Source organism: Oncorhynchus tshawytscha, linkage group LG10 (genome assembly GCF_018296145.1).
Source record: "Oncorhynchus tshawytscha isolate Ot180627B linkage group LG10, Otsh_v2.0, whole genome shotgun sequence".
NCBI lineage: Eukaryota > Metazoa > Chordata > Actinopteri > Salmoniformes > Salmonidae > Oncorhynchus > Oncorhynchus tshawytscha.
The window spans coordinates 75870106-75881555 of record NC_056438.1 but is presented as its reverse complement, the minus strand read 5'-3'; the positions used below and the strand labels follow the sequence as shown (position 1 = coordinate 75881555).

At 42.6% G+C, this 11450-nt stretch overlaps 1 protein-coding gene across 1 annotated transcript in view; it reads left to right on the top strand.

The window, feature by feature from the left end:
• The first annotated feature begins 1172 nt into the window (after window positions 1–1172).
• Window positions 1173–11450, top strand: part of LOC112246992 (hippocampus abundant transcript 1 protein-like) — a 37504-nt gene continuing 27226 nt past the window's right edge. The window contains exons 1-4 of the mRNA XM_042329091.1: window positions 1173–1414; window positions 4949–5044; window positions 10720–10782; window positions 11161–11288. Of these exons, the coding sequence (XP_042185025.1) occupies window positions 1331–1414; window positions 4949–5044; window positions 10720–10782; window positions 11161–11288 (371 nt within the window). The 5' untranslated portion in view covers window positions 1173–1330. The remainder of the gene's footprint in view (window positions 1415–4948; window positions 5045–10719; window positions 10783–11160; window positions 11289–11450) is intronic.

Here is an 11450-nt window from a genome sequence, read left to right as displayed (position 1 = left end):
GGTGGGCACAGGCCCACCCACTGTGGAGCCAGACCCAGCCAATCAGAATGAGTTTTTCCCACACAAAAGGGCTTTATGACAGACAGAAATACTCCTCGGGCACAACAAAAAATATAAACGCAACATGTAAAGTGTTGGTGCCATGAGCTGAAACTTAAAGAAACCAGAAATATTCCATACGCACAAAAAGCTTATTTCTCTCCAATTTTGTTTACATCCTTGTTAGTGAGCATTTCTCCTTTGCCAAGATAATCCATCCACCTGGAAGGTGTGGCATATCCAGAAGCTGATTTAAACAGCATGATTATTACACAGGTGCACCTTGTGCTGGGGACAATAAAAGGCCCCTGAAATGTGTTAGTTTTGTAACACGACACAATGCCACAAATGTCTCAAATTTTGAGGGAGCGTGCAATTGGCATACTGACTGCAGGAATGTCCACCAGAGCTGTTGCCAGAGGATTTAATGTTAATTTCTCTACCATAAACCGCATACAAGGTCATTTTAGAGAATTTGGCAGTACGTCCAACCGGCCTCACAACCAGTCCATGTGTATGGTGTCTGTGGGTGAGCGGTTTGCTGATGTCAACATTGTGAACAGAGTGCCCCATGGTGGCGGTGGGGTTATGGTATGGGCAGGCATAAGCTACAGACAACAATGATGGCAATTTGAACGCACAAAAATACCATCTTGAGATCCTGAGGCCCACTTTTGTTAAGGTATCTGTGACCAACAGATGCATCTGTATTCCCAGGTATGTCAAATCCATAGATTAGGGCCTAATGAATGTATTTCAACTGACTGATTTCCTCGAACTGTAACACCGTAAACTCAATGCAATTGTTGCATGTTGGGTTTTCACTTACGTATTTGATGGACATGTCTCTGTGCCAAACAACCAATACACGAAGACGAGGTGAAAAGGTAACTGTAGACTACTTGTTTTTTTTATGCCGCCTCCAATTAATTATAATATCAGAGCATGTGTTACTGTACTGTTCGAAATTATGTTCCTCTGTTCTGGCAAAATTTACAGATGATGTCGACAAAATACATTTTGTGATCGATAGTACAAACTTTTTTACTGAACCTATCAAATCCAGAGGTTCCTCTTCCGCCTCCTTAGCGCCTGCCAATCAGGGCTAAGTCTCGTACCGGAGGGGCGGTTTGTTTTTTACACAGGAAGATGGATCAAAATGAGGTGGGGAAATGTGCATTGGGTAATCACTTGCTATGTAGCCAGAGAAGGCGAAGTCGAATATTGATCATTTTCCAGAGCTTATTACTGAAGTTACCCCTCTGACATCAAGAATGGACATAAGTTAACAATGACGGGAGAAAAGAAGAAGAAAAAGCGGCTGAACCGCAGCGTTCTTCTGGCTAAGAAAATTATTATAAAAGATGGAGGCAGTGTGAGTAACGTTAGCTAACATATTTTGCTATTTTTCTTCGTTAGCCTAATGGCTATGTACATTGACATGTTTTGCATGATTTTATTTTGCTTGTTTTATCAAGTTTAGCTACCAGTTGTTTCCGGGCTGGTCAGTTTAACATGTCAGCTCACTAGTGTCATGTCAAACTAGCAGCTGTTGGCTAGCTAATGTTTGCTAGGTGGTACAAGTTGTAACGTTACTGTTAAAGGTAACAAGACCACAGCGAGTTAGCAAGTCAGCTGTTAGCTTTGAGCCACGCTTCATCCGAGTTTGTTTGGTGTTGTGTTTGACGTAAAATGTTTTTTTTTTAGATTCAAATTTTGCCGTGTGTGTGTGTGTGTGTGTGTGTGTGTGTGTGTGAGAGAGAGAGAGAGAGCTAGTCACGCTACTGTAGTATTCAAACAAAGCAAATCGAACACGTTAACTCGTGTCAGTTGTTTGCAATGGTGTAGAAAACATTAGGAACACCTTGCAAATATTGAGTTGCACCCCCTTTTGCCCTCAGAACAGCCTCAATTAGTCGGGGCATGGACTACAAGGTGTCAACAGCGTTCCACAGGGATGCTGGCCCATAGTTGACAAGGTTTGCCGGGTGTCCTTTGGGTGGTGGACCATTGATGCACAAGGGAAACTGTTGCGCCGGGGGGGGACCCAGCAGCAGCAGCGTTGCTGTTCTTGACACACAAACCGGTGTGCCTGGCAGCTAAGTTCAAAGGCACTTAAATATTTTGTGTTGCCCATTCACCCTCTGAATGATACACAATCCATGTCTCAAGGCTTAAAAGTAATTATTTAACCCGTCTCTCCCTTAATCTACACTGATTTGAAGTGGATTCAATAAAGGATCATAGCTTTCACCTGGTAAGTCTGACGTTGAAGGAGTAGGTGTTCCTAATGTTTATACACTGAATGTGGATAAAACATTAGATCGCGAATGCTCTGTATTGGCCAATGAGAGGCTTTGACGCAATAGGTCGGCCATGTTGGCTCTCCCCAGAAGGAGTAGTCCTCCATCGGAATGAATGGAATTCTATTGTATCTCAATTCATTTTTTTTTTTAACTACTTCACCATCTGTTCAGTTATTTAAATTGCTTTCGGTATTATTTTTTTCTCTGCACTCATTGCGCAGTTTCTCTGAAGCTAAATCCGATCAAGACCAAACTGCAATGTTGTAGGGTGTTGAATTTTCCATTCATATTTTCGCATCTTTTTTATTTAGCTCGCATAATATAATTTAAAACTATACATTAAGGTGTCTATAAACATTGCAACAACACAAAAATCATAAAATGCAATTCTATAGTTTCCAAAATAGTTCTTACAGTGGTGGGGGAGAGCCAAGATGGAGGCATGGTGGATTCAACACAATGGTGGGGTAGTATGAAGATGGAGGCACAGTAGCTTCAAAATGAGTCCTGTTAGTCATCTATGTTTACTATTTTCTACATTCTATAATAAAATAGTATAGACTTCAAAACTATGAAATAACACATATGGAATCATGTAACCAAAAAGTGTTAAACAAATAAAAATAAATATTGTTTGAGATATTTCAATGTAGCCACCCTTTGCCATGATGACAGCTTTGTATACTCTTGGCATTCTCTCAACCAGCTTCACGAGGAAGTCACCTGGAATGCATTTCAATTAACAGGTCTGCCGTGTTAAGGTTCATTTCTGGAATTTCTTTCCTCGATGTGTTTGAGGCACTTGTGTTACAAGGTAGGGGTGGTATACAGAAGACAACCCATGCCATAATAAGTCCGTATTATGGCATGAACAGCTCAAATAAGCAAAGAGAAACGGCAGTCCATCATTACTGTAAGACAAGAAGGTCAGTCAATGTGGAAAATTTAAATAACTTTAAAGTTTCTTCAAGTGCAGTCGCAAAAACCATCGAGTGCTATGATGAAACTGGCTCACATGAGGACTGTCACGGGAAAGGAAGACCCAGAGTTACCTTTGCTGCAGAGGAGAAGTTCATTAGAGTTACCAGCCTTAGAAATTGCAGCCCAAATAAATGCTTAGTTCAAGTTAGACACATCTCGAATTGCTTCAAAGAAACCACTACTAAAGGACACTAAGAAGAGGAAGAGACTTGCTTGGGCCAAGAATCACGAGCAATGGACATTAGACCGGTGGAAATCTGTCCTTTTAGTCTTAGTCCAAATTGGAGATTTTAGGTTCCAACCACCCTGTCTTTGTGAGATGCAGAGTAGGTGAATGGATGATCTCTACATGTGTGGTTCCCACTGTGACGCATGGAGGTGTGGGAGTGCTTTGCTGGTGACACTCTCAGTGATTTTAGAATTCAAAAAGCACCCTTAACCAGCATGGATACTACAGCGTTCTGCAGCAATACGCCATCCCATCTGTTTTGCGCTTAGTGGGACTATCATTTGTTTTTCAACAGGACAATGACCCAACACACCTCCAGGCTGTGTAAGGGCTATTTGACCAAGACGGAGAGTGATGGAGTGCTGCGTCAGATGACCTTGCCTGCACAATCACTCGACCTCAACACAATTGAGATGGTTTGGGATGAGTTGAACAGAAAAAGAAAAAGCAGCTAACAAGTTACTCCAAACAAAATGTTACCTAGCTGGCTGAAATGCGCTGTGAGTTTGCTTGAGTTTTGTCCCTTCAATTCAGGCTTCAATAATAACCAAAAGGTCAATGATCTTGATTGAGTAATGTGGTCCTTTGGAGCATGGTTTGGGTAGGTACTAGAATTGAGAGGGAGATGCCACTTGTTTATGTTGGCTATAGTCTTGAGCCAATGAGATCTCACGAGAACCATATGTTCTCAGCAATAATACTTTGGTTTTCAAATAGCCTTTGACACTGTTTTGGTTACCTGCAGACTACCTTGATCTAGGTGATGGCAGTCAGAATGAAACTTAGCTGTTCTTGACATTGCATTGCATGATTTGTGGTCTAGAACGAACACACCCAGCCCTACTTTTACAGCCAACATGGCTTTCCCACCTCTCACCTGTCAAGACTCCCATGTCCCCTCTTCCATCTCTGGGAAGTGGACGCTTCTGCATTCCTCCCCACGCATGTAGAAGGATTGGTGTTAGCATGGTTAGGGAGTTCCATCATGTTTCACCAGTCTCTTCCTTTTAAATCCATGAACAGAAGTCAACATGTTAGTGGACACTTGGGGTTAGAAGGGCAGTCCCACTCACTATACTCAGCACCTGTTGCAGTTTACTGGCTGTTCACTCACACTGCACACACTATTTTTGAAATGAGTGTTGTCCGTTGGCTATTTAAATTAAAGTTTTGTGGATGTGCATACGGCATTTTGGAATTGTATGCCTGTCAGCTAATCATTTTTTTTCTTATTTTCTCCGCTTCTCTCTCCTCCCTCTTCTCTTATCTCTCTCTTTTCTGTTGTTCTCTCTCTCCTCCCTCTTCTCTTATCTCTCTCTTTTCTGTTGTTCTCTCTCTCCTCCCTCTTCTCTTATCTCTCTCTTTTCTGTTGTTCTCTCTCTCCATGCTGTAGCCCCAGGGGATGGGTGATCCCAGTGTCTATCATGCTGTGGTGGTGATCTTCCTGGAGTTCTTTGCCTGGGGGCTTCTTACTACACCCATGCTAACGGTAGGTTAATCCCCCCCGCCATCAAACATAGTCAGCAGCACACCACCCTGCATACCACTGCTGGCTTGCTTCTGAAGCTAAGCAGGGTTGGGCCTGGTCAGTCCCTGGATGGGAGACCAGATGCTGCTGGAAGTGGTGTTGGAGGGCCAGTAGGAGGCACTCTTTCCTCTTGTCTAAAAAAAATATCCCAATACCCCAGGGCAGTGATTGGGGACACTGCCCTGTGTAGGGTGCAGTCTTTCGGATGGGATGTTAAACGGGTGTCCTGACTGAGGTCATTAAAGATCCCATGGCACTTATCGTAAGAGATGGGGTGTTAACCCCGGTGTCCTGGCTAAATTCCCAATCTGACTCTGAAACCATCACGGTCACCTAATAATCCCCAGTTTACAATTGGCTCATTCATCCCCCTCCTCTCCCCTGTAACTATTCCCCAGGTCGTTGCTGCAAATGAGAATGTGTTCTCAGTCAACTTACCTGGTAAAATATTGGATAAATTAATATTAAAAAATAAACCTGAACATACCATACCCATGCTAACGGTAGGTTAACCCCCTGAGCCCACGGTCACATCCCTAGAGTGCACTACTGTTGACCAGGACCCATAGGGCTTATTCAGTGATCTGTACTGTAGAGCATAGGACTACGTCACATAGGACTACTCACAGCTGAGCTCACCACGCCCATCCCCACAGTAGAAACTGTAAGTAGGTAAACCACCACACAGCTGTGCCCACCTGCTCCCCTCAACTATGGAGCCTACCTAGGATTACATATAGTAGTGATACAACCCATGCTCACGGTAGCCCAAACCACCACCTGTTCTCTAGCTTAGGTTGTTCTACGTGCGGTAGGGAACAGGAAAAGCAACGCCTGTGTCTGTTGCACAAATTTACCACTGGCTAAAGCCTTGGGCCTACCAACACTCATGCCAATATATCCCCAAACCGGCTTCTCGGTCATTAACGCATGAGTAAACCACCAACTTGTCTCAGGTGTGACTCACACCTGGTCTAACTGCTCCTCTCAACTATTAAACCCACGGTTAGTGGTTACTTAGGGACCACTGCTGACCCATACAGCTGGGATATATGATGCATGCTCATTGATCACGGTAATCTACAACGCATTTTGCTACTGTGTGCAAAACCAAGCTTCAACAACACATGCCCATGCTAGCCCAAATGGCCATCACACCGGAGGCCAAAGCATGCAGTACACCTCGTGCCCGGAGTTTGTCCTGACCACATCACCTGTCTGGGAGAAGAAACTGTATCTAACTCGAGGTCCTTGTTAAAGCATAACTATAAGGTGTGATTGATCATGATGAACCACCTAACATTACATTCAGGGACTTCTCTATGCAGAAAACCATTTGGCGTGCCGCCTAAGTGTTGTTTCGGGCCGCCTATGCCCCCCCCCAACTTAAACCAGATATAAAATATGTAGAAGAGATGATGGATATAAATATATATTTCAATAAGATATTCTTTAAGAACTAACAATCACCAAAATAAAAGCTTGACAGTCGGGGAGAATCTAAAATTCCCCAAATGATTCATTCAGAAGTATTTTGGCCATGGCCCCAGCAGATGTTAATGGTCACATACACATGGTTAGCAGATGTTAATGGTCACATACACATGGTTAGCAAATGTTAATGCGAGTGTAGTGAAATGTTTGTGCTTCTAGTTCTGACAATGCAGTAATAACCAACTAGTAATCTAACCTAACAATTTCACAACCTTATACACACAAGTGTAAAGGGATGAAGAATATGTACATACAAAATATATGAATGAGTGATGGTACAGAACGGCATAGGAAAGATGCAGTAGATGGTATTGAGTACAGTATATACATATGAGATGAGTAGTGTAGGGTATGTAAACATTAAGTGGCATTGTTTAAAGTGGCTAGTGATACATTTTTACATGAATCTTTCCATTATTAAAGCCACCCTCATGGCCATACCCCCGCCACACCTACCACCTAAGCCCCATTTTGATCCAGGAAAACCCCTAATATTACAATGTTTCTCATCAATATCTCAGATCTCTATAGGTGTCTAAGCCACCACTGAGCCAGCTCCATTGCACACCACCACTGAGCACAACAAGCTCATTATAAGTCGCTCTGGATAAGAGTGTCTGCTAAATGACCAAAATGATAAGAAAACTCATCCCCCAAAAGAAACGGATTGTATAAAGCATTCATAATGACTGTTTTATGTTGCATTTATACCTTCTACCCATTCCTAATTCTTTCCTAAGCACAACCAGGGAGTGACATTTCCCCACAAACAGCTGCACTATAGCGGCTATGAATAATTGAATTGATAATTAAATGTTGAGCGAGCCTGATGATGCAGCCTGTTGTGTGGATGAGAGGTAGGAACTAATGTTGGTAGGAACTAATGGACTGAATATGTAAAGGTACATCAAACACTTATTTCAACGAGGTCCCTTTCACTTTTGAAAGGGCTCATCAGAAAGTGAGGGAGAGAGAAGTTCAGTGCAAGGTTGTTATAGTTCTGAGTCCCAAATGGAACCCTATTCCCTATATAGTGCACTACCTTTGAAAAGGGCCAATAGGGCTCTGGTCAAAAGCAGTGCACTATATAGTGTCGTGAAATATTCTAATCAAGTGAGAGACATTGTCATATCTTCAAACAATCATCTTTATTTAATTATTTTAATAATGAGGCTGGTTGACCCTTGAGTGTTGGACCGAGTAACTTAACACAAATGCAGAGTACTATATATAGCTGATGCTAACAATACTCAGTCATGGTTGGTTCAACCCCTCCCATGCACACCAAGGAGCATCATAAGCCACTCTGGGTTCATCCTGTCAATATCTGCATGTGGGTTGTTGCCTTAACCCCACCCTGGATTAGTCTCCCAGATGCAAGGATGATTTTGAGACACAGGTTTGTTCTACTCCTAAACTATCCCTAGTTAAACACATTATTGTCTGTCATTTTTCTCTCACAATAAGGTGCTATTTGGGACGGGGCCTAGATGTAAACGTGACTCCTCTCAATGGAAGAACTACTGAAAGAACTAATCATATCAGACAAACTATATACAATGTTCAAAAATATAAACCTAACATGTAACAATATTTTGAGTTATAGTTAATATAAACAAATCAGTCTATGGATTTCCCATGACTGGGAATACAGGTATGCATCAGTTGGTCACAAACACCGTAAACACCATATGTCTCACGCAGCATGACACATCTCCGTTGCATAGAGTTGATTGTGGCCTTTGGAATGTTGTCCCACTCATCAATGGCTGTGCAAAGTTGCTGGATATTGTTGGGAACTGGAACACACTGTCATACTAATCGATCCAGAGTCTCCCAAACGTGCTCAATGGGTGACTTGTCTGAGTATGCAGGCCATGGAAGAAATGGGACATTTTCAGCTTCCAGGAATTGTGTACAGATCCTTGCGACGTTAGGCCATGCATTATCATGCTGAAACATGAGGTGATGGCGGTGGATAAATGGCACGACAATGGTCCTCAGGATCTCATCACGATATCTCTGTGCATTCAAATTGCTATGGATAAAAATGCAATTGTGTTAATCTGTAGCTTATGCCTGCCCATACCGTAACCTCACCGCCACAATGGGGCACTCTGTTTACAACGTTGACATCAGCAAACCGCTCACCCACGCCGCAATCTGCCCGGTACAGTTGACACCGGGATTAATCTGCAAAGAGCACACTTCTCCAGCGTGCCAGTGGCCATCAAAGGTGAGAATTTGCCCACTGAAGTCTACGCCGTACTGCAGTCAGGTCAAGACCCTGGTGTGAACCTCCTGGGCTGGTGTGGTTACACGTGGTTGTGAGGACAGTTGAACATATTGCTAAATTTGCAGAAATCAACATTTTTAATTCTCTGGCAACAGCTCTGGTGGACATTCCTGCAGTCAGTATGCCCGTTGCACGCTCCCTGAAGTTGAGACGTCTGGGGCATTGTGTGTTGTGATAAAACTGTCCATTTTAGTGGCCTTTATTGTCCCCAGCACAAAGTGCATGTGTGTAATGTTCATGCTTTTTGATCAGCTTCTTGATATGACACACCTGTCAGGTGGATGGATTATCTTGGCAAAGGAGAAATGCTCACTAGCAGGGATGTAAACAAATGTGTGCACAATTTTGAGAAATAAGCTTTTTTTTGTGTGAGATTGGAACATTTCTGCCATCTTTTATTTCAACTCATGAAACAAGGGGCCAACCCTTATTACACATTGTTTTTATATAATAGTGAATTTGAAAATACATTGTGTTGACGTCCAGGAGATCGTTATTTTCATACACTGCCTTTGCAATGGCACTGAAATGTTTACTATGGCTCCAGTTACTAACCACAAATGATTTTTGAGCTACAATATTGACATGCACACATGTTCATTACGGCACAAGGTAGCAAAACGTTTTGTAACGTGAAAACAAGTGTTTTTTAACTTTTTGTTATTGGACAAGTTCAGTAGAACCTCTCATTTTGGAGTGCTTTCGACCTTTAGTCTGCTCAGTCTGGGGCGGCAGGTAGCCTAGTGGTTAGAACGTTGGACTAGTAACAGAAAGGTTGCTAGGTCGAATCCCTGAGCTGACAAGGTAAAAATGTCCTTCTGCCCCTGAACAAGGCAGTTAACCCACTGTTCCTAGGCCGTCATTGAAAATAAGAATTTGTTCTTAACTGACTTGCCTCGTTAAATAAAAAATAAATATGTCTGGAGTGTTAATGGTGCTTATCTTGACTCTCTTGTCCTGACTACATTTCAGAGGTCAACATTTTTTGCATTTTGGGTTAATCAGAGGGCACTGGGGAGACTAGAGCTTGGCATCAATGTTCCCAGCTCATTTAACTACCAAAGTACATTAATCTACCGCTGTGAAGCAGGCAAGAAGTACATCTCAAATACTATTGACTTTTTAAAACGGCAAGGCATTGACTTAGCATTTAGTATTTGGACTGCCATGCCTGACTCCTGACCTCTATCATTTCCCTCAAATGCACAATGTGCCTGATTGCCTGAGTGTTTCAGTGACCTTCCTTAGACCTCCCTTCAGTTAACAATGAAACAAAACGGTTTACTTTAAAAGATACCTAACTTTACACAGTGTGCTTTGACCTTTCCACCTCTGCTTTTAGTTCCTGTGACCTAACTAATTGTATTTGTTCTCTCAGTATCGCAGACGCAGAAAGGTCATGATCAAATAATGAAGTGGATATTGTGTAATGGGTATTTTCCTGTGCTGTAGTTTGACCTAAGTGAACATTTTTAAATAGTCTTTATCCATAGCGATTTACAGTTTGTGCATTCGTCTTATGTGGTTGTCTCACCTGGCCATTTGATCACAGTCGTAAAGTACATTTTTCTTCAAGGTAACCATCAGCTGATCACATGGCAGATGTCAAATGCATAGTTTTTTTTGGGGTGGGGGGGGTCCTCTAGTGAAGACCAGTCACCTTATGTCATACGTCTGTTACACTACTAATAGACACAACAGTAATTTTTCTTTTGTCTCTTTTTTTTAAATATTGAAGTCGATATTGTGAATGCATGAGTGTTAACCCACACAGTTCAGTGTTACCTTACTGTAGGCTACTGTATGGACACAACAGTTGAGGTGTTATCTGTGTTTGTTCCCCCAGGTCTTACATCAAACATTCCCTCAACACACATTCCTGATGAATGGGCTTATTCACGGTGTCAAGGTAAGATAATGACAGTTTACAACGGCCTAGCTTGTTGGAGTCTAGCCTGTAGCTAGGACACTCATTAGGTAAACTCACCATGTTCCATGTTTATGTAGTTGGGTGTGTAGATGCTGTTAATCTCTTGTTGACTATGTAGTGGAGTGTTTCAGTGACGTTCACCTCAGGTTGTCTGTGTAGATGTTAACCTCAAGTTGGGTGTGTGTAGATGTTGGAAGGCGGGAGTGTGTATGCCTAGTATAGTAGGTTGTATCATGGGAAAGCATGGACTACTGCACTAGAGCCACAAACGGTACATGTGAAGGATTGTCCATGTTAGTTACTCATTATTTCAGTGCACAGATCACCAAGGTCTCCTCATTTCTCTCCCTCCCCTAGGGTATTTTGTCGTTCCTGAGTGCTCCTCTGATTGGTGCGCTGTCAGATGTATGGGGTAGGAAGTCCTTCCTGTTGCTAACAGTCTTCTTCACCTGCGCCCCCATCCCCCTCATGAAGATCAGCCCATGGTGAGAACACACACTACATCACTAATACATCTCTATGGGCTGTGATTGGGCCATCTCTATGGGCCAGATTAATAACATTTAAAAAAAGCATGGTCAACTTCAAGCCTGTGAAGGTGTTTTAAAGACGCACTGTGTAGACATTGCCCCGCCATTTCCTGGTTG